The 23,438-nt window shown below is 31.6% G+C and overlaps 4 protein-coding genes across 4 annotated transcripts; 2 read left to right on the plus strand and 2 right to left on the minus strand.

Annotated features, from left to right (window-relative positions):
• Positions 1-966: 966 nt before the first annotated feature.
• Positions 967-2,634, minus strand: LOC133777963 (receptor-like protein EIX2). The gene is made up of 3 exons (XM_062217727.1): positions 2,569-2,634; positions 2,156-2,241; positions 967-1,948 (listed from the first exon to the last, which is right to left on the minus strand). The coding sequence occupies exons 1-3, from the start codon at positions 2,632-2,634 to the stop codon at positions 967-969; spliced, it is 1,134 nt and encodes a 377-aa protein (XP_062073711.1).
• Positions 2,635-7,389: 4,755 nt separating this feature from the next.
• On the plus strand, positions 7,390-8,020 carry LOC133834280 (pentatricopeptide repeat-containing protein At4g31850, chloroplastic-like; the record flags this gene model as incomplete). The annotated part of the gene is made up of 1 exon (XM_062263842.1): positions 7,390-8,020. A coding segment is annotated over exon 1 (576 nt), but the record flags the coding sequence as incomplete, so codon positions are not given.
• A 1,307-nt stretch (positions 8,021-9,327) lies between these two features.
• LOC133777969 (gluconokinase-like) lies at positions 9,328-10,774 on the plus strand. Its single transcript, XM_062217735.1, has 5 exons — positions 9,328-9,426; positions 9,785-9,864; positions 9,949-10,326; positions 10,472-10,602; positions 10,646-10,774. Exons 1-5 carry the CDS (start codon positions 9,401-9,403, stop codon positions 10,772-10,774), a joined length of 744 nt encoding a protein of 247 aa, XP_062073719.1. The 5' UTR covers positions 9,328-9,400.
• An 8,061-nt stretch (positions 10,775-18,835) lies between these two features.
• Positions 18,836-19,446, minus strand: LOC133834281 (uncharacterized). Its single transcript, XM_062263843.1, has 2 exons — positions 19,095-19,446; positions 18,836-19,007 (listed from the first exon to the last, which is right to left on the minus strand). The coding sequence occupies exons 1-2, from the start codon at positions 19,418-19,420 to the stop codon at positions 18,839-18,841; spliced, it is 495 nt and encodes a 164-aa protein (XP_062119827.1). The 5' UTR covers positions 19,421-19,446; the 3' UTR covers positions 18,836-18,838.
• Between the last annotated feature and the right edge of the window lie 3,992 nt (positions 19,447-23,438).

Below are 23,438 nucleotides of genomic sequence, written 5' to 3' on the forward strand. Positions count from 1 at the left end.
CCACAAAAACTCCCCTTGATTCCAACTTTCCACACCAAATTCTAAAGCTGAAATCCTAAAACGAAAACAGAGCATACATGGAAACTAATGGCTTAAATCTTACCTCAAGTTCAGGTTATGGTGCTCTTCCACTGTGGAACACTCTCCCAAAGTATCAAGGCTTAGCTCCCAAACTCAAACCTTCAACAAGTTCACAAAACTCACAAGGAAGAAGAAGCTAGAAGAAGGTACGGGAAAAAGAAGAGAGGAACTCTGTTTTGGGTTCTGTTTCACAGCCATCTATACATCATATATATCCAAAACACAAATGACCATTATACCCCTAGGTCTTTAAAAGCTTCTAAAGCCAACTCAAGGGTAGTTTTGACATTTTCCACCTACACCGTTAATCATAATTAACGCTTCTCAATTCCCGCTAATCTCAATATTCTCAAACTCCAACAATTCACATCCCGTTATCCTTTAATGCCCGGTAACACTCTAACCATTAAAACACCCCGAGACTCACCCCGAGCCCCGAGCTTAAACCCGTTATGACCAAACCGATATTAAACATTCCTTGATCGTCTCATGCCAAATGGCTCGAACAAATCCACATCTTAATGTGGTCTCAAATTATATCACCAACATGTGAACAATTAATCAATTTACCCTCAACGGGCCAAATTACCATCACACCCCTGTGGATAGAAATATGGACTCACATGCATGCATTTCACATCATATTATAATATAATCAACATATACATGCATTTAATCAATTAATAACATAATTAAGCAAGTACGGCCCTCCCGGCCTACTGTTCACGCCGTTAAACACAACGGAGAATTCGGGGCACTACACAATTTGTTGCCAATAAAGCTAGAAGCATCCATGGTTTGCAGTTGGGTGCTTGTTGGAATTTGTCCAGAAAAGTTGTTATATGACAAGTTCAAGAAACTCAAGAATGTTAAATTTGACATACCTCAAGGAATGTGACCAGATATTCGGTTTCTTGAGAGATCAAGAGATTCCAACTCTGTCATATAGCCAATCTTCTTTGGAATTCTCCCACTCAAATAGTTTCCCGAAAAATTCAGCAATTGTAATGGACTTGTAAGTTCTTCTGGGATTTCTCCTGATAATTTGTTGTTTGAAAGGTCTAAGCTCTTTAAGAGATATAAGATGGTGTTGTACTGGTTTTTCCTTCCTTTAACAACAAGATTTGCATTCTCTCTAGTCTGTTGATTAACAACGGGGATGCTAACATAATACAATGACTGAAATTGATATGATTTAGAGGTCATAGCCGTTAAATTGTTTAAACATTTCGGTACGACCCTTGTCAAATTGTTGTTACTAGCATCCAATACTTGAAGTGAAGAAAGTTTATATAGCTCAACTGGAATAAGATATGTCAAGTTGTTTGAACGAAGCACAAGAAAGCGCAACATTGGAAGACTTTCGATCCATCTTGGTATAGTTCGCACCAACTTATTAAAACTAAGGTCAAGAACACTTAAAGTTGAACAATTCTTAAGAGGCTCTGGTATTTCTCCAATGAGGCTATTATTGTTAATATGCAATGAATGTAGCTCTTGTAAAGATCCAATAGAGCTTGGAATTTTCCCAGTGAGATTATTGTTATCCAAGTCTATCATCCATAACTTTGGCCAATACATCCAACAGTTGGGAATCTTTCCTGATAAAAGATTATTTTCGAGATATAGACCTATAATTTCTCTTGCATGAGTTTCTCGATAACAAAGGAAGTTACAAATGCTACCAGCCAAGTAGTTATTTGAAAGATCTAGTATAGTGTCAACTGAGATATGAGGTAATGAACTTGTCAACTTGTTGTAGCTCAAGTTTAAGTTATAAGAACCATCATTTGGAAATTCAGGAATTTTTCCATAGATTTGGTTTTCGGACAAGTCGATAGAAAGAGCACCATATTTATTGGGTCTTCTTCGTAAAACTCAAATGGAGATAGCAAAAAGATGAAGAGAGAAAAGGGAGGCTAGAGTGTATTGCAAAATAGAGAGAAAAGTGTTCTAGGTTACAAAACTAATAAACCAAGCCTTTTATATAAGGCAAAAAATATAAAATAACAATAATTAAGAAAAGACTAAAAAGCCCTCAAATAATAACTCTAACACCCTCCCTCAAACTCACGATGCTGCAACAATAAGCATCGAGAGTTTGCCAACTAGAAACTGAAAACGAGAAATAGAATGAGACTTAGTAAAGAAGTCAACAATCTGTAAAGAAGAAGGAACAAAAGGCAAAGTGATAGTGCCAAGCTTCAGGTGGTGACGAGTGAAGTGACAATCAATCTCAATGTGCTTGGTATGCGTTCATGAAAAACTGAGTTGTGAGCAATCTTTTAGTTGACCAGAAAACAAATTTTCATCCAAACTCAGTGATGTAATTCTTTTTGGGTTGCAACCAATCAAACTTTCAAGGGCTTCTGAAATGTCTCTCTCAAATTTGTTTCCATCCAAAGAAATACTTTGTAAATTGCATAAGTTTCCCATAGATGATGGTATTTTTCCTTCTAAAGCATTATCCGACAGGTCAAGATGAACCATAGAAGTTAGATTTTCAATGGCATTTGATACGACTCCGTGCAAATGATTTGAGCTAAGACTCATGCTTTCAAGATTTTTGAGACTGTAAAGACATCCGGGAATGGTGGAGTTAAAGTTAATCCAAGATATATCAAGATATTTTAGAATGGTCATGTTATGGAAATGACACGCAATTGAAGCATTTGGTAAAGTGTTAAATCATTTGATACAACATATTAACTTTGTATTGTGCTCCGTGCACCATTTAAATTGCTTTATTTAAATATATGAATAATTAACAACTTAAAATGTCAACATTAATAGTTAAATACATGATACTCAAATATATTACACGACAAAACATTTCATTGTTTAATAAATTAGTGGGTTTCACAATTTTCCAACCATATATATATATATATTTCCATCTATCAGTGTTACACTTTTCTTTTAAAAAAGCTTGAATTATAATTAATGAGAATAACAAAGTCTTGTAGTGAGTGGCTGACACGCACACCCATTTTTACGATGAAACTTACATATATATATATATATATATATATATATATATTAGAAAACATACACTTTATATTGACATAATAATTGACGTTTCTTTCAAGTTGTCGTCAACATTGGGAGGACTTTTCTCAGCTGTCCTGGTCATGATTCAATCATGTTTTATTGAAATGTAGTAATGGCCCAATTTGTGGAAAAATTATTGATATCAAAACTGTAATATATAAATATATATATATATATATATATAATGTTTGCCAAATAATTTTTTTTTATTTGGTGGATTGGACGAATATTAAAAAGCACTTCTCTCTTTTTAATTCATATTTACGGCTGTCTAAGTTGATTATTTAAATGAATATTAATTTAATGTTTTCATTAAGATTGAATTTTCATATTTTCATAGTTAAGTATAGTTTTTATAATTTTTTTTAAATATAGTACTAATTTAAATTTATCTCAAAAGATTTTTAAGATAAAGAGATGTGGCCTATGGATTGGTTTAGCACATGCTATTTGATTAGACAAAAAGCTTTTTAGGTTAGATATATTAATTCCTCATTGTATCTATCCAAACTCCCGACTTTATAAAGACCATATTCTGACCCCGATCCTATGTAGATCCTATGAAGACAATATTTAATAAAAAATATTAAAGACTATTAGCGGCGACAGTGAAAAAATTATCATATTTTTAACTTTTGACAAAACGCGATGTTCGAATGTTAATTTAAAAAAATATAGAATCCAAATGCATAATCGACTAAAATATAAAATTCAAAATACTTTGAAAGCTTACGCAAAACATAAATGTCTATATACATAATTTAAACTTTTATAAAGAATTTTGATCTTTTTGGCAAAATAAAGAGTGTAAAAGTTAATTTTTAAAAAGAAGGGGTCAAAATTGACAACATACCAAAATAGAAGGTTTAAATACATTATATGGCATTTAATAAAAAAAAACCAACTTGGGTTATTTATGATTTGATTGTTTGTTTAAAAAGAGTAGTAGTATACTTGATTGACTTATCTTGGTTCGGTGTTTTCTTGGAGAGACTTGATTAAACCTTTCAAATGAGGCAGTTCTTTGATTGAGACAGCACACATGGCTTGTTTTCTCAGGCGTACAGTAGGGACTGAAAATAATTCTATATATAATCCCACTAAAAAATGATGCTAATTAATTAATTAAAAAAATATAGTTTTTTATTTAATTAATTAAAAATTTGACAATTAAACATTTATGTTTGGTAATTCTATTTTTATTTATTATTTTTTTAAAATTTTAATTAAAATTTTGAAAATAGAATTTTTTAACTTTCAAATTTTTTTTAAACAATTTTCAAATTTTTTTTTCATTCTCTTCTTCAAATCAACAGATCATATTGTTAAACAAAAAATACAAATAAAAGTTATCAAACACATTTCCTATATTTTGTTTTTAAAAACAAAAATAGTTTCCAAACATATTTTTATTTTTTAAAAATAAATAAACAAAAATAAAATAATATTTCTATTTTTATGTTTAAAAAATTCAAAAACAAAATTTTTACCAAACGGACCCATAGCTGCCACACATTTAAGATTATCTGCCACACATTTAAGATTATCTAATCACATGGAAATTGAAAATATATATATTTTGTGGAGAGACCTTAGCTGTCTTGGTCTTTAACCTTTCAAAGTTTTTACATGAAAGTGACGTTTTATGGAATTAAGTGGCCTGTGGTGTGGAAAAATACGAGAGGAAAGAAAACTGATATCATTTATAAATTATTCATTCTTATTAACATTTGCATTGATCTACGCCAAAACCAACCAACTATGTAATATCGTCTACTTCCAAAAAAAAAATTATTTATAAACTTTAATGATTAATATCTCTTCTATATAAAAAATGTGTAATTAATGGATTTTATTAGTTTTTTTTTTAAGGTAAGGAAATTTCCATTAATAGGTAAATCGGACATAATCCATTACATGAAGATATTGTTCATAGAGCATGATTAACAATAATAGACTTACCAAGTCGTTTCTAATAAAAAGGATAAAAATCCTAACAGCTACCCCAACTAAAGACCTAATAAGCCGCTAGCTATCGAGCATCAAACGAGTGTAAAGTGGGCTAAGTTTCCAAACCAAATAAGCATATGAAAGATTTATCCCAGTAATAACAATTAGCCAAAATTCTTTCAATAAAAATTGGGAAAAAACAAACTCATTATTCAAACCAGAAATAAGGGCAACATAACAATGACCAATGACTTTATCACCTATATATAATAGAATTCCAACCACAAGTATTCTTGATTAAAACTAGAAAAAATAGCAATATTAGGATAAGGATAATTTAGAAAGTTCAAGTATTCCTCCCTAATAGTGATAACACGTTTTGCCCTGTTTTTGTTTGATCTTTTCTTCTCCCCAATAGAATGACACTTGATAAATATGTGAAGGGCCACCAATTAATTAATGACACATCTAGTGAGACCACCTTATCTTATGGGAAAGTGAATGACTTTTCTTCTCAATAGGCACTTAGGTATTTAAGTGCTTGGATGACAACAACTTAAGTATTTTAGCTGCCAATTTCCCATTTAATTACTGTCACATAAACAATTAACAGAAAACTTAACGGCAGGTACCACCAGCACCAATTTTTTTTGAAGTTAGGTACTTTTACCACAAAAAAAAAACTTAGATATTTAAGTTCTTGAATGGCAACAACTTAGATATTTAAGTTCTTGAATGGCAACAACTTAGATATTTTAACCGCCAATTCCTAACATATAATATATCATTATTTTTTTAAGGAATTAATATTATAATTTTACATATTTATATTTAAATTTTAAATTGTTCAATAGCTTTTTTAATTGGTTCAATAGTTTGTTATATTAAAATTAAAATATTATTTTTAATATTAAATTTCAAATTATCTAAATATTTTAATATTCAGTTTATATTTGCTTTGCCACTAAAAAATCTTAAATATTAATGTTATTTAAAATTCATGATTCTTTTTGTAAAAATATTAGCGGTAGATTTTGATTTATTAATATTTTTGTTTGATTATTATTAGTCAAAGTTATTTGTTATTTATATTATTGCTTCTTCTATGATATGTATAACATTATTTAATTATGAGCTTGAAAGAAATTACCGACGGTCGTAATTGCATAATACGGATAAGTTTTTACTTTTTTTGTTCATTCTAATATCTTTTATAATAATTATTGGAACAGGTCTTATTATTGTATCATAAAATTATTATTTATTTTTTGTATTTTGTTCCACCATTCATTTAATTTTGAGTTACTAATATATATTTTCTTTCTTTGCAGTTAAAACAAGCAATAAAGAGTGTAATTCTTCTTCAAATTCGTTGTTCTCCTTGTTGATGAAAACTTTTCTTTTGATCGTGAAAATGTAGAAGTCGGAGCTATCCTTTGCATTGTACACGCTCAGATTCTTTAGTTCCATAGAGTGACATTAGTGACTAACTCTGTTCTCTCATCTACAATGGAGTTGTATTATTATGATCTTTAGATTATTGTTATCTGTGGTTCCATGTGCATATCTTTCTTGTTAGATATGTATTACAGATAGAAAACAAGGTTACTTGGTTGGATGAGTATCTACCTTCACTACTACAAAAAAATGTTTTTCTCTATGGTTTTTTTACTTAATACACTGCCCTTTTTTAGAGTATTGAAAAGTACAGAGTATTCGACTACAAAAAAAAAGTGCTAAGAAAACCGCGGTGAAAAGGAACACATTTCTCTGTGGTTGTATTGAAAAAACCGCGGAGAAAAAATCTTTTTCTTTGCGGTTGTGTTAAACAAACCGCGGAGAAAGAACATAGAAAGTCCTTTTTTTAATAATTATTTTCAATTACTAATAATTATATATATTTTTTTCAATAATTCAATTCCAATTATATATCTTTTCAATAATTCAATTACTAAATATATATTTTTTTAAATTTTTTATCAGAATAATTTTATTAATTAATATTATATAATAATAACCTAATTTGATAAATTATTATCTAATTAAAATTGTTTACCCAAAAAACGGCTGCTGATGATGTGGCATAGATTTCTCACACGTGGCTGATCAAGTACTGTTCGACTATCGGCCAGAGACACATCGCTTCGTCAGAGCTTGTCTTTTAAATACAACCATGCTGTCGTATAGTTTGATTTGATTCCTTCTAAAGTTGTAATCTTATAATCATTGCATTGAAAGTAGTTGTGTCCCTGATATTTTCACATACAACTTGTTACTTGGTGAGCATGGGAAGTCAGGGAAAATCATTGGTGAGCATGGGAAGTCGGGGAAAATCACTAAACTATTGGGAATATATGAAGAGATGTGTAGTAGGGGATGCAAGCCTGACACAATCACATATAACATACTCATTTCCAGTTTAGTGAAATTTAGTTGTGTTGATAAGGCTATTGATTTGTACTATGATCATGTTGGTCGTGATTTTGCTCCCTCTCCTCATACGTATGGTTCGCTCATTGATGGACTTTTTAAGTTAGGAAGACACGAAGAAGCGATGCTTTTCTTCCATGAGATGGCAGAATATGGATGCAAAGCTAATCGAGCGATTTTTAATATTCTTATAAATGGGTTTGGAAAATCAGGAGACGTGGAAACTGCCAGTCATTTGTTCAGAAGAATGGTTAAAGATGGAATAAGGCCAGACCTTAAGACTTACACCGTTCTTGTGGATTCTCTCTGTCTTTTAGGAAATGTTGATGAAGCTCTGTGTTACTTTGAGGAACTAAAGCAGAGTGGTCTTAGCCTTAATATAGTTTGTTATAAGCTTTTGATTAATGCACTTGGAAGATCACTGAGGGTAGAAGAAGCTTTATCACTCTACAATGAAATGCTGAGCAGAGGAATTTGTCCTGATCGTTACACATACAACTCACTAATACTCAGTGTACAAGAAAATGATAGTTGTTGGCTGCGACCCGAATGTGGGAACGTTTGTACAACTTTCTAATCAAACTCCCAGTATATTTTCATAAGACCATCTTAGAAAAGGTAATGGGCTTTCCCAATATTTCAGTTGAAAACTTGAGGAACTAAACATGGCTCTGTTATTTTTATTGTATTGTATTGTATTACAATACATTATAATATAATGTGGCTAATCTTATATGTTGTAATATCTCTAGTATAAACTCTCTGTTTTGGGAGAACATACGCTGACCACAATATCTCTTCTTTTTCATTTTGAAGTTTTCTCCCTTGAGGTGTCCTTTCGTTGCTCGCATAACTGATGCAGAGGTAAATGAGCTTTTTGGTGGATAAACTACAGCCCAATTTATGCAGAGTCAATGGAGAGGTAAACTTGTTTGCTATTTGGTCTTTCTTGCCTATAATATATGAGATATTCCAGTGTATTCAATCTTCATAATTGGTCTTCCGGCTGCAGATCCAAGACTTGGAAGTCTTCTGTCTGCTTAGTTTATCTGAGAGAGCTGTGGCTATGTCATTGGACAATGACTATTTCTCAAGACATGGTGGCTGGTAAGCTAAACACTAATTTTTCTTTGCACAGCTCATTGCCTGGTATGCATATGTCCTTGGACAATGACTATTTCTTGTGTTTTCTGCTGTCATTTTGTGGTTTTGTTTGTTCCTCAGGGGATTGCCTTTGATGGTGGTTGGCGAGTAGACACAGTTTGCCCATTGATGTACAGTTGAGAATCTATTTGCCTATTCGAATCGGAGCCTGAACTGTTCATATGCTCTTCCTATTCCCCAAGGGTGTTTTTATACTTTTTCCTTTTGGTTATTACATCAAGAAGTATAGTAGCTATGGCCATTATTTGTGGCTATATTTTCTTAATTAAGCCATTGTTGTTATTGTTGTTTTGAACATTATACAGAATGAAGATAAATGATTGCTAATCAAGCTTTTACTTGTTATGAGATCTCTTTCTCTATTATTGTACTGCAAAGATGCGTCCCTTGCAGGAAGTGGAAAAAAGAAATAGTGGATGCAAGTGTTGTTATTTTTATTTTTTTGTACTTAAAAATTCCAACTTTGGTTAGGCTTCCTCAAATTTTCAGTTTTAAAGCTTGAAGAAATAAACATGGCTCTGATATGTATCTAATCTTGCCAAAAACATTGAAGAAAAAAAAAAAAAAACCAACCCTTTCTTTGTTACATTATATATTTAGTAGAGAAATGTGCTGTGCACAACTGTATTATAGTTCTTACAGACCCAGGAGGTCTAATCTGAGTTTTCTCTCTTGATTAATTCTCTCTCTCTCTCTCTCTGGAACAGAAATTGCTATAGTTCTTATGGGAGTCAGTGGAGCCGGAAAATCGTAAGCCTCGTTCTAAACTTTCTCACTTCGTCTTTGTTTATGCGCATTTATCATAATTTTTAAGAAATGCGTCTTTATAATTATTGTTGAGTTAGCTAGATTATGTCTTTAATTTATATATATATATATATTTATATAATAGAAAAAATGTTGGGTACCCTTCTATATATATATATATAAACAAAAATTGTGGTGAAGCAGTATAAGTTTTCAGAACAGAAAGTAAAAATCAATACAGCACTACTCTGGACCTTCTTTGCTTTGTATATAAATTTTTCTGGTGAATATTATTTATTGTAAGCATATATTATATATATATATATATATTTATATATTGCTGGATTGTGTGGTTATGTAGTACAATAGGCGAGATGCTGGCAAAGAAGACAAATTTCATCTTCATTGATGCAGATGATTTCCATCCCAATTCAAACAAAGGTAAATTTACTTAAACAATTTCATACATCATTATCCATGTTTTTGTATAGCTTCCAAAAGTTTGTGTTTTTCTTCAAATATCAGAAAAGATGAAGAATGGGATCCCTCTTTCAGAAGAAGATAGAATCCCATGGCTTGAAACACTTCGAAATGTCTTAAGACAAAGTTTAGAAGATAAGAAAAGCGTAATTCTCGGTTGTTCGGCGCTGCAAAAGCAATATAGGGAGATTCTTAGATCGGCTGATCCGAACTATGTGCCACAAAGCTATGTCAGCAGCACTGTCAAGTTTGTTCTGTTGGATGCTACGGCTGAGGTGCTTGCGGCACGGTTAGAGAAGAGAGCTGCCCAAGGAAAGCATTTCATGCCCTCTACCTTTTTAAAATCACAGTTGGAGTTGCTTCAGATTGATGATTTAGAGAGTATATCAAAGGATACTCAAAAGAGATTGAACGTTTGGGATTGCAGGCTGATATTTATACAGTTGCTATATTCATTAGAGTTCTTGGAATGGCTGTGAAAATTGATGAGGCTTATGATGTATTGATGCTATATGCAAGCCACATGTTGTTGCTTAAAATGTTCTCATTGATGCTCTCTGCAATGCAGGTAAAATTGATAATGTAAAGGCATTGTTTGTAACTTATATTACTTTGTTGGGCAAGTTAAGTGATTGTGGTGAGTTAGAAACTATGAAAGAAATTTGGGATGAAATGGAAGCTGATGGTTTTGCTCCTGATGTAGTTATGTTCACCATTCTTATTAATGCTTTCTGCAAACCAGGCAATGTCGACAAAGCCTTTGAACTCTGGAAGTGATGAAAGAGAAAGACGTGAAGAAGCAATGCTTTTCTTTGAGGAGATGGCAGAGTATGGATGCAAACCTAACCGTGCAATTTTCAATTTTCAATAGCCTGTCATTTGTTCTGAAGAATGGTTAGAGAAGGAACTAAAGCAGAGTGATCTTAGTCTTAATATAGTTTGTTATAAACTTTTGATTAATGCAAAGCAAAGGAATTTGTCCTGATCGTTACACATATAACTCACTATTGCTCTCATTCGAGTCTACATCACGCCAGGGAATACAGACGATGCTTTTGCAGTTTGCAAGAAAATATATAATGTGTATTTAAATAGTATGATTGATTAAATATGATACATATCTACATGTGATATTATATATTATAATTAAATTATAGTATTGATATATTAAATGATGATGTTTGAAAGATCAAAGTTGATGACATTTCTTAAGAGAAATAGTGTATGTATGTGGAATAGTGGAATTATTCATCCAAGATACGTTTGACAAAATGTACACCAAATATGATTTTTCCGAATTCCAAGAATTTTCTACTCTTGGCCTTGCTTCCTATTCTCACTTCAATAGTGTGTCACTCTAAATTCAAATAATATCACGTGCATTATTAGATAGCAGTACAAAAATAAAATAATAGCATTATTTCTGAAATAATGTTCAAAACAGAACAAAGATGAAACAGAGACACCAAAGATTTTAGCGAGGTTCAGTCACAATGGTGAGCTCTCCAAGAAAGGAGCTCAGATCTGCACTATATATCTTGAACATATGAATACACGTCAATCTTGTATTCTGATCATAGATAAGAAAACAGAGTTAGAAGAATACAAAAGAAGATGAATTTGATACAAATATAGGTTGTGGTTTATATATTGCTTGATTTCTAGTTTATTATTTGGTAAATGTTTGCAAGAAGATTTCTTTGGTTTAACATCTTTTATTATTACTTTGCTCAATTTTTCGTTTCAAAAGCACACAAGGTGTTTGACAAAATGTCTCACAAAATGACATCAATGATTTACTCAATTTCATTTGGACAGTAATATATATGGTATCGTTTTTGCTATAATGCGAGATTCACGTTTATCATTTATGCCTCTAACTTTCTCTTTCATTTGTTCTTCTTCAGCATGTGTTTGGCCACATTTGCATATGTATATATGGAACAATCTGGTATTTTTCTCAACAAACTTGTTAGCTCAACTAAATTGTCATGGCACAATATGCAGCTGAAAAAAAAGAAAAAAATGGAATGAGAAAAGAATAAGTACAAAAAATGAAGAAAAAAGAAGGAAAAAAACTTATGAAATAAAACTAAAAAAATATGAAGAAAAAAAACAAAAGAAAAAAAATGATGAAGGAAAAAAAAACAAATGAATGAATAAAAATGAAAAGAAGAAGAAGAAAAAAAATAATGGAAAATGGAAAGAAAAAAAACATTAATGAAAAAATTGAAAAAAAAAATAGAAGAAGAAAAAAAGTTCATATGTGTGAAAAAAAAAAGAAAAAAAATGGAAGGAGAAAATAATAAATATAAAAATGAAAAAAAAAAGAAAGAAAACTAAAAACAAAAACAATACAAATGAAAGAAAAAAAATAGATAAATGAATAAAAGTGAGAAGAAGAAAAAAAATATTAAAAATAAATTAGTATAAAAAAAGAGAAAAACTGGAAGAAAAAACAAGTAAGGAAAATAAATAATTGAAAAAATAATTAAAAATGAAGGAAAAAATTAAAAATAAAATAAAACAATCTTCAAAATCAAAGAAAACATAAATATGATAAAAAAAATGGCATTGCCATATTTTAGTTTTCTATTAATTGAGTTTTAAATATTTTAATTTTTTCTTTAATAAATTTTCCTATACAAATTAAGAAAAATATAATTCTCATATTTTTGCACATTGATGTTATAAAAGCCATATTATTGAAAAATTCGCTAATAAGATCATCTCTAATTAATGTATGTGGCAAATATAATGTTAGAATTTACACAATATTTTAATACATATATAGTGCTCCCTTTCACCATTTAAAATATTTTCCATTTGATTTAAAGTTAAAAAAATTACAAACTTTGTCATGTTACTTAGTTTCACTAATAAATAATTATACTTTATATATAATGTTGAAAAATCTTATAAGTTATGACCGAGTTAAAGGACTCACTTTCTTATGCATTATCTAATCTTCGATCGATTAAACATAGAGAGCCAATTATTCCAACTTAGTTTACACATTTTGATTTTCTCTTGAGACTATAATGAATTTATTCTCAGTAGACAAAATAAAATCAGCAAAGTAGTATTAGTTCTATTAATTTCCACCCTACTTTACATGTTGTACCTTGTCCATTATTTTCTCTCGTCTCATCTATTGACTTCTTTCTTGTTCTTAGTTAGTTTATTATCTATACAACTACAAAAATAGGTTTTAACTTCGATTTTTACGTAATAACCGAAGTTAAATGGTACCATTTAATTTCAGTTATTACATAATAACCGAGATTAAATGTATTTTTTCCTAAAAAAAAATATTTTTATTATTATTTTGGTTTTTATAAAATATTTTCATAATTATTTTTTAATTCTAATTTGTAATTATTTTAATATTAATAAATATATTTGAACATTCCAATAAACTTAAAATAAAACAAATTCTCAAACTATATAGACTTAATGTACATATATATACACATTCATACATAAATAAAAGCTAAGTACCACATAAACATTTAAAGTGTTCATACAACTAAACATGTGAAATTCACCTAAGTAATTATTTAAAATATTAAAATTTCTTATATATTAAATATTTTTTAAAAAATTAAGCGAAATTTTCCCTATATTTGGTAGAAACGTCCTCTTCTCTTCTTTGCTCATCAAGTAAGACTCTTCATTATATATGTTTATCATATATGTTACGTACTTAAATCCTCTTCCTACGTTTGACCAAATATGACTTTTCCAAATTTCAAGAATTTTCTACTCTCGGCCTTGCTTCCTATTATCACTTCAATAGTTTGTCACTTTAAAATTCAAATAATATCACGTGCACTAGATGGCAGTAAAATTCTAAAATTCAAGAAATAATGTTCAAAACAGAAGAAAGATGAAACAAAGACACCAAAGATTTTGGCGAAGTTCTGTCTAATACCTCTTGGAAACTACCCTTGAAACCTTGAGAAGAGTAAAGATAATTTATATACATATACAATGGGACCAAAACAAACACTAGTCTAGTCCACGCCAAGTGGTAGAGGTCCAAATGGTAATGAACACGTGGCAATGACTAAATGAGGCAATGAAAGTATAACATTTTCCACCTCAGTACTCAACAATTCCTTCATTGCTATCCAATGTGCTTTTCTAGATACCATAAAAACATAAGCTGTGGTAGACTTTCTTGAATCTTTGTCCCCTGCAAAATCAGCATCATATTTCAATCCCAGTTCAGTAGTACTTGCCATATATCTCAGCACATGTTTCATTGCTGTCCAAAGTGCTTTTCCTGGGTTCACTACAAAAAAGGAGACTTTTGCCGGCGCAAATTTGCGCCGGCAAAAGTATGGTTTTGCGCCGGCAAAAACTATGGAGTTTTTGCCGACGCAATTTTGCGCCGGCAAAGAATTGCGTCGTATCTCCGTCGCTAATGTCACTTTTGCCGACGCAAATATAATGCGCCGGCAATGGACTTTTTTGGCGACGAAAAAATACGCCGGTGAAAATATAAATGCGCCGGTAAAAAAATCTGTCACGATATTGTGGAAAACACTTTTAGCGGCGCAATAATGCGCCGGCAATAGTTTAATTTTTTAGTGGCGCATTTTTGCGCCGGTAAAAGTGTATATGTGAAGGTAAGATTGAAACTCTTTGCCGACGTAATTTTGCGCCGGTAAAAGTATTTTTAAAATAATAATTTGTATTAAATTATTAATATTATTTTCAATATATTAATATTAATTAATAATTTTCAATTTTAATATATTAATAATTATTTAATTTTTTAGTAATATTATTTAATTAGAAATAAAAATAAAATTAAAATTTTATAAATAAATAAACAAAAAATTACAACTATTAATATTTATTGTCTCCACCAAACATTAAAATATAAAAGTAATTTAGTAAAATAAATGTCTCATAAATTAAATTTTAAATAAATAGAAAAAAAGTTCTACAAATGAGTACTGGCCGCCTCATCATTCCCGCCCCCATCAGCATCATCGTCCTCGTCCGAATCCTGGTCTGGTAAGTCAACAGTAAAACCAGGAGCCAATTGACCAACCTGCTTCAACAAAGCACTGAGCAGGAGATCTTGACGCCGTTGACGACTCTCAAGTTTAGTCGTATGCTTCTTTAGGTTCTGATTTTCTAGCATAATGTCCTGATTTTGCTGCAAAATGGTGTCCACTTCAGGTGGCAATTGCCCGGACATTTGAGAAGTTGACGAAGATGCTGCCCTCTTTGCGCCAATTGCCTTCAACCTAGGCAACCCCCCAAACCCTTTCTTATAACGCGAGCGGGGTCCAAGGACATCCGTGACAATATCCATATCAGGCGGGAAATGACCGTCGACATTATCGCCGACACAAGAAGCAGCAGATGATGCAGGGGCCGTACTCTGCGATGCTCGACGTTCGGTCATCTCATTCTGCACAATAAAAAGCACGTATTTCGAATTCCAATATAACATTATTTGAAAACCTAACTTATAAATTTTTAATATAACAACATATAAAATATAACTTTATTATCTATCTGCCAACATCCTATCATTAATGACTGCAGACCAGTGACTGAAAAAGAATGTAATTAATTTTGTTCCCGTATCAGGGAGCAAGTGGGCTAAAGTAAATTTGGTCATGAAAATCCATATCTGAATCAAAATCATGAAGATGTTGTTGATATATACGGTAAGTGCAGTTAATTCCATTAATGAGGAATTTACGTCTCCAAACATATACATCAACTATATTTACATGTTTTTGATTCAGATATGGATTTTCATGACCAAATTTACTTTAGTCCACAAGCTCCCTGATACGGGGACAACATTAATTACATTCTTTTTTTATCTTAGTCCACAATCATTAATCATAAAAATATTGGCACATAGATTATAAAGATTTCATTGTTAAAAATTTAATTAATAATTAATAAATAATTACTAATTGACAACAACAATTAATAATTAATATTTATTAATTATTTACTAAACTTTTTTAAAGTTAAATGATCATAAATTAGTTAAGGTTATGCAACTTACATGTTTTGTCGCCGCTGCATCACTAATCCACTTATCCTTCTTCTTGTGCAGGTGCTCGAATGTGTCGATCATGCTCGGGAGCTGGCCAGTAGATGGGTCCATCTAAAAAAGCAAATTATTTAAACATTGTGACATTTATAATATTTTCGTAAATGTAAGGATATAAGTTATTATAATTTACGTGATCATAAACATGGGCAACGATGGATTTGGAACCGTGTCCTCCTGGTATGGTCATTTTAGCTCGAGCTTCTTTATTTTTCTTCGATATACGCTTCAAAAAGAAAACAGTACTCATTAATCTAAATTGTAATTTTATAATTAAAAATTAATGTAAAATGTACGGCATACCTGGTGAGAATCAGAAACCCAAAAATCACACAGAACTGCCCAATCAGAAGAAGTGATCGACACAAAAGGTTTTGACTTCGCTCTCTCATTGTCCACCTCTCCTCCAACATCTACCCAGTGTTTCTTCATCGTGTGGCGCCAATCAGTCAGATGTTTTTGCATTTGTCTTACCATGGCATCGTTGATTACTGGATTGTCTTCTGGATAAATGAATTTTTCCTAAAATCACAATTAAAATTGGAATTTGTTAAAATATTTTGAAGAAAGACAAAATATTTAATAATGAGTTATTAAAGGTTTAAAGAATGCTTACAGATAGTCTCTTTCGAATAACTTCGATATCAGCTGGTTTTACTTGTTCCCAAGCTAGTGTAGTTGGGGGTACGGTGCTACGCAAATAACGAGCCATAGAATTGTTGAACCACTTGCCGTACTTTTGAATAGCTTTTCCAGTTTCTTTATCAAACTCTACTTTCAAATGAGTAACTTTTTTGATGGCCAGCTCCTTCTCGATATTGGCACCGTAATAAGCTCCCCTGCCTCTCTTGGAGCCACCACCTGTGTCATTACTTGTTTCGGCCATTCTACATTAAAATATTCATTAATTAACTAATTCAAATTATGTATGTCTATTGTTTTTTGTTATAAAATTAACATTTATTCATTATGGTATTTCCAAACCTACCCTATTCCGACCTAGTGGATCCCTTGGAGATAGTAAGAAGTCATGTACTTCTCCTCAGTTTTTTAAAATGTTTATCAAACATTTAAAAAAAATGAGGAGCAGTACATGAATACATTGTCTATCCCCAAGACATCCACTAGGTGCATCACTATTATTTTTTGTTATTGAATTAACATTTTATTACTTATTGTCTTTCCTAACCTACCCTATTCCGACCTAGTAGATCCCTTGGAGATAGTAAGCAGACATGTGCGACTACACACTTTTTCAAAATATTTCATCAAACATTTTGAAAAAATGAGTAGCAGTACATGAATACATTGTCTATCCCCAAGGCATCCACTAGGTGCATCACTATTATTTTTTGTTATTGAATTAACATTTTATTACTTATTGTCTTTCCCAACCTACCCTATTCCGACCTAATAGATTCCTTGGAGATAGTAAGCAGACATGTGCGACTACCCATTTTTTCAACATATTTCATCAAATATATTGAAAAAATGAGTACCAGTACATGAATACATTGACTATCCCCAAGGCATCCACTAGGTGCATCGCTATTATTTTTTGTTATTGAATTAACATTTTATTACTTATTGTCTTTCCCAACCTACCATATTCCGACCTAGTAGATCCCTTGGAGATAGTAAGCAGACATGTGCGACTACCCATTTTTTCAACATATTTCATCAAATATATTGAAAAAATGAGTACCAGTACATGAATACATTGTCTATCCCCAAGGCATCCACTAGGTGCATCACTATTATTTTTTGTTATTGAATTAACATTTTATTACTTATTGTCTTTCCCAACCTACCCTATTCCGACCTAATAGATCCCTTGGAGATAGTAAGCAGACATGTGCGACTACCCATTTTTTCAACATATTTCATCAAATATATTGAAAAAATGAGTACCAGTACATGAATACATTGACTATCCCCAAAGCATCCAATAGGTGCATGTGTACCTATATCTAATACTATCATTAATTAATGATAATAAATAAACTTTTCATTGAATTAAATAAAAAGTTACATACACTTGTTTAAATTACATATCACTGTCCTCGTCATCACTAACTACAACATCATTACGAACATCACTATCACTATCACTATCGACTAGAACATTATCGTCATCCTCATCGTCTTCATACTCGACCAACGTGTCGTCTTCAAATTCAACTTCATCATCGACAACAAATTCATCTGAACCTTCGCCAACCAAATCATCAACGTTGTGCACTTCAGTGGCATTGACATCAACCCGATCATACTGAAGATTATCAAAAATTGGAAGTTCTACCCACAACTGAAATGAAGAAGAATTAACTTCTTGCAATATTGGTATATCATTTGTGGTCTCAGTATCATCAACATCGGAATTTGTGAAATCCCATACATTCCTTGGAATGTATTCATTAACGAGCCTCCAATCATCCCCATTTTTCACGTCTCGAAGATAATACACCAACTTCGCTTGAGATGCGAGAACGAAAGGATCATCTTTATAACATTCTTCTTTCACATATACGCTCGTAAAATTGGATTCCACTTTAATTCTACTTGTATTGAACCATCTACACTTGAATAGGACAACACTGTAACCCATCAAGTAGGACAATTCAATTACTTCTTCCAAAACTCCATAGTAGTTCACTCCTTCCTCACTTGGCACCATTACACCGCAATTTTGTGTTTTAAGCTTCATATCACGACCACGAGTCACAAATTTCACACCATTCACTATCATCCCTGGATATGAATACACGGTGCCGCTTGATTTGTTTGCGAGAGCATACAATTCATTATTCACTTCAATAGGTGTTGACTCATGCAAACCGTTCACCTATCAACATTAACATTGAAAGTTAGTTTTGGATTGACTAATTGGGGTTTCAGAAAAGAATTGACTAATATACATACTCTTTCTTTGAACCACTGAGGAAAATCAGTTTTTTGTTGAACTTCAAGATTCAAGCCCCCCCGTCTTCTTAATTCATCCATATGCTCACTACAAATGAACAAAAAAACTATGATTTTGGCATTTACTCGGTATATAAACCAAACATCATTATTGAAAAAATACTAGAAAACACACCTAAGGTACTCCTTAATTTCGGCACAATTGTTCAAGATATACCACTCAGCCTTTTGCTTTAACTGCGGATTGAGGAGCATATTTGATTTCTTACCAAATGGACGACCAACAGCCTTATAAATAGAATATTCCCGATTTGGTTGGGATTCAACGCGATCGTCATTCCTCTCAGGTCGATTGAATCGAGTCTCAACCCCCCGCAGGTACATTGAGCAAAAGGTTAAAGCCTCGTTCACCACGTAAGCTTCTGCGATTGAACCTTCAGGACGTGCACGATTTCTTACATATTGTTTATAAACTCCCATCGAACGTTCAATGGGATACATCCACCTAAAGTGCACGGGACCGCCAAGAATTGCCTCTTTCGGAAGGTGCAAAACCAAATGCACCATAATATCGAAAAATGCTGGAGGAAATATCATTTCCAACTTGCATAAAATGGTGATAATGTCTGTCTCCATCTTCTCAAGGTCTTTCACATTCAAAGTCCGTGCACAAAGTTTTTTGAAAAAACCGCACAACTCAATAATTGGCTTCCGAACTTCCGGAACCAAAAACGACCTAAGTGCGGCGGGCAACAACTGCTGAAACAACACGTGGCAATCATGTGATTTCAACCCAGTTATCTTGCCATCATTGACATTGACATTCTTCGAAAGGTTTGCAGCAAAACCGTCCGGGAATTCAACTGACTTCACAAATTCACAGAAAACTCGACGCTCCGGGACACTGAGGGTGTAACTGGCGTGCGGTTTCTTCCACTTGTTTCCCTCTTTGCGGAGGTGGAGTTTTTCCCTAATTTTCATGTCTGCTAGATCAAGTCTTGCCTTGTCAGTGTCTTTAGATTTTCCCTCTAAGTTCAACAAAGTTCCCAAGACACTGTCGCAAACATTCTTCTCAATGTGCATTACGTCCAAATTATGCCTCAACAATAACTCCTTCCAATAATCAAGCTCGAAAAATATGCTCTTCTTCGACCAATTAAGTTCAATCGGAGCCCTTTTGCGTTTCACACCACCAAATTCTTTGTGTTTCCCAGGATGTCTAATCAGCAAATTCTCTAATTGCTTCAAAACATCATCACCGGAGTAATGTTTCGGTGGTGGCCTGAGTTCCCTGTTACCGTCGAATAGTGCTCGTTTGCTCCTCCATTCATGATCCATATCAAGAAATCTCCTATGGCCAATGTATGCAATTTTACTTCTAATCCCTACAGAGGGAGTTTCTTCATTGCATGTGGGACACGCCTTGTACCCTTTTGTGCTCCACCCAGACATCATAGCATAAGCTGGGTAGTCGTTAATGGTCCACAAGACTGCTGCACGCATATTGAACAATGTACTATTGTATGCATCTCTTGTCTCGACACCATTCATCCATAACTCCTTCAACTCGTCAACCAAAGGTCTCATATAGACATCGATATCTTTTCCAGGTGAAGAAGGACCTGGAATAAGAATAGACAACATTAATGACTGTGGTTTCATGCACTTCCACGGCGGCAAGTTGTATGGGACAAGTATTACAGGCCACATGCTGTAAGAGTTGCTCATGTTCCCAAAAGGATTGAAACCATCTGTAGCCAACCCAAGCCTAACATTTCGAGGTTCGGCTGCGAAAGATGGGTACAACTCATCAAGGTGCTTCCACGCCTTACTGTCAGCGGGGTGCCTCATCACACCATCTTCCCTTGGCCTTTTAGAATAGTGCCATCTCATATCCTCTGCAGTATATCTGGAACTGTACAGCCTTTTCAATCTCGGCGTCAACGGAAAGTACCGCATGACCTTATGGGCCACTTTCTTCCCGTTCCCACGATTATCTTGCCAGCGACACTCACCACAAACCGGACAGAATTCCAAATTCGCATTCTCCTTCCAAAACAGTGCACAGTCATGCTTGCAAGCATCGATGGACTCATATCCCAATCCAATACTCCGCAACTTTGCCTTCGCCTCATAGTTAGACTTAGGTAAAATTGTTCCGTCAGGCATAGCGTCGACTAACAATTCCAGCAAACCATCAAAGTAATGATTGCTGCACTTGTTAATTACTTTGAGATGCATCAGCTTCACCAAGAAGTTCAACGCGGAATACTTTCGGCAACCCGGGTACAGTTCACTTGACATCTCCTTAAATAAATTGTCATACTTGTCGCGATGTTGAGGATCATCTTGGGGAGGATCATTATAGTTTCCATGGGGAACGTCATCTTCAGCGTAAACATCCTCCAGGATATCCGCTATCTCATCTCTATCATGATCTCGTACCACAGCTGGTGGCGACGGCAGCGCCTCTCCATGGTAATGCCACACTTTGTAGGACTGTACGATGCCATTGTTGAATAAATGCATCGAAATTGCATTTATAGGCTGGAACTTAACATTCCCACATTTCTTGCACGGACAGCGAACCAAACCCCGATCGTTCAACTGATTTTTGGCGATATCGAAGAACTCCTTAACACCATTTCTATACTCCAGAGACCAACGATTCCTCGCACTCATCCAGCTTCTGTCGCTTGCCATCTTTAAGCGAAATAATTAAGAAAATATTAATAATTGTCTTAAAATAAGGGAAATGATAGTCAAAGTATTTCATGACTGTTTGTCTCCCTAATTATCACTAACTGATAATAATATCCTATCTCTGGCAAAAATAATTATTTATAGAGATATTTCCGGCTAAATTACTCAAACTTACAACTTACTAACACTTAAATGACACGTGACACCACATGATTGGTACACATTATTATTATTATTATTTTAAATAATTTTTCATAAAAAAAAACATTTTATATTTTTTATTTTTTTTAAAAAATCCAATTTATTGTTTTCCAATTTAAAGGTAACAAAAAATAATTTTTTTTTTCATTTTTTACAAAAAAAAAATCAAATTTGCTGCTTTTAATCAATTATTTAGGATTAAGTAAAAAAAATATTTAATCTTAAATTATTGCTTAGATTTTAAACAAAATTACTTAATCTTTAATTGAAAACAAGTAGACAAAATGATAAATAGGAAGATTTTAATAATAATAAATTAAAAATTTTGAGGATATTAACAATATAAAATTAAATTTTAAAAAAAATGTATTTTTCATACTTAATCTTAAGTTGAAAAAAATTTTGAATTTTTTTTTAAAAAATGTAAATTTTATTTTTTTGTTAAATTAAAAAATATTTTAAGAATAATAACAAATTTTATCAATCATGTACTGCCACGTGTCCGTTGACTAGTCTACTTTAACATTTACTTATTTATTACTTTTAATTTAAAATTAATTTAATTATACATTAATCTCCATTTTGTAATTTTTTATTAAATTCTTTAATTTGTATTGGATTATTTACTTAATCAATAATAATTTTATTATATTTATATTTTATTAAATCATTTATATTTTTAACTTTTTCAATTACAAAACATCTAATATTAATGTTAAAATTAATTATTAATTATTAATTATTATGATTGGTAATTTTATTTTATTTAAATTATAGTTAAAAATTATTTTTTTGATGAATTTTTAATTATACTTAAATATTTATTTAATTAATTATTAAACTTTTATTAATTTTACTAACTCCAACAAAAATTGGGCAGCATAACGACTATATTTCAAACTATCCCAAAAATTTAAAAACCTACAAATTAAACACATATATAACCAGAATAGTCCCAGAGCAATATACAGAACATTCTCATAACATGCACAACATAAACCAAGATTAATAACATATATCAAATCTTTCTATATCAGTAACATCAAAACAATTTATTTAGTAAATATTTATAAACAAATAATATTTAATATAAAAAATATAATATATTTTTTTTTAATATACATAATCTAATCTATTTTTTAATATACATATTAAGCATTAAAATTAAAAAAATATACATTCTCAAATCAAATTTTTTTTAATAAATACTAAAATTATATTTTCTTTTTCATTATTAATATCATTTTTTTAAAACTACACATTTATTTATTTTATAAACAGAAAAATATAATTATAATAACAAATATCACACACATACATTTATATTAATCAATTTCTACAAAAATTTAACATTAAATAAACATATATACACACCCATTTACAGAAATACATAAACATATATCCATATACAAACATATATACAGATATATAAAAAAAAAAAACCAAATTTAAGTATATATATATATATTCAGATATAACTAATATATATATATATTCGGATATAACTAATATATATAAATATATACATATATATAAACTAATATATATAAATATATACATATATATATTCGGATATAACTAATATATATAAATATATACATATATATAAATATAT

This window comes from Humulus lupulus, chromosome 5 (genome assembly GCF_963169125.1).
Source record: "Humulus lupulus chromosome 5, drHumLupu1.1, whole genome shotgun sequence".
Lineage (NCBI taxonomy): Eukaryota > Viridiplantae > Streptophyta > Magnoliopsida > Rosales > Cannabaceae > Humulus > Humulus lupulus.

Coding starts and splice junctions, on each gene's coding strand:
- LOC133777963 (XM_062217727.1), bottom strand. CDS start 2,634: ATGAGTCTTAGCTCAAATCATTTGCACGGAGTCGTATCAAATGCCATT. Junction 2,242..2,568: donor TTGAAAATCTAACTTCTATG/GTTCATCTTGAC, acceptor TCTTCTTTACAG/ATTGTTGACTTCTTTACTAA. Junction 1,949..2,155: donor ATGCTTATTGTTGCAGCATC/GTGAGTTTGAGG, acceptor AGTTTTACGAAG/AAGACCCAATAAATATGGTG.
- LOC133777969 (XM_062217735.1), top strand. CDS start 9,401: ATGGGAGTCAGTGGAGCCGGAAAATC. Junction 9,427..9,784: donor GTCAGTGGAGCCGGAAAATC/GTAAGCCTCGTT, acceptor GTGGTTATGTAG/TACAATAGGCGAGATGCTGG. Junction 10,603..10,645: donor CTGATGGTTTTGCTCCTGAT/GTAGTTATGTTC, acceptor TCTGCAAACCAG/GCAATGTCGACAAAGCCTTT.
- LOC133834281 (XM_062263843.1), bottom strand. CDS start 19,420: ATGTATCCCATTGAACGTTCGATGGGAGTTTATAAACAATATGTAAGA. Junction 19,008..19,094: donor GAAATTAAGGAGTACCTTAG/GTGTGTTTTCTA, acceptor GTTCATTTGTAG/TGAGCATATGGATGAATTAA.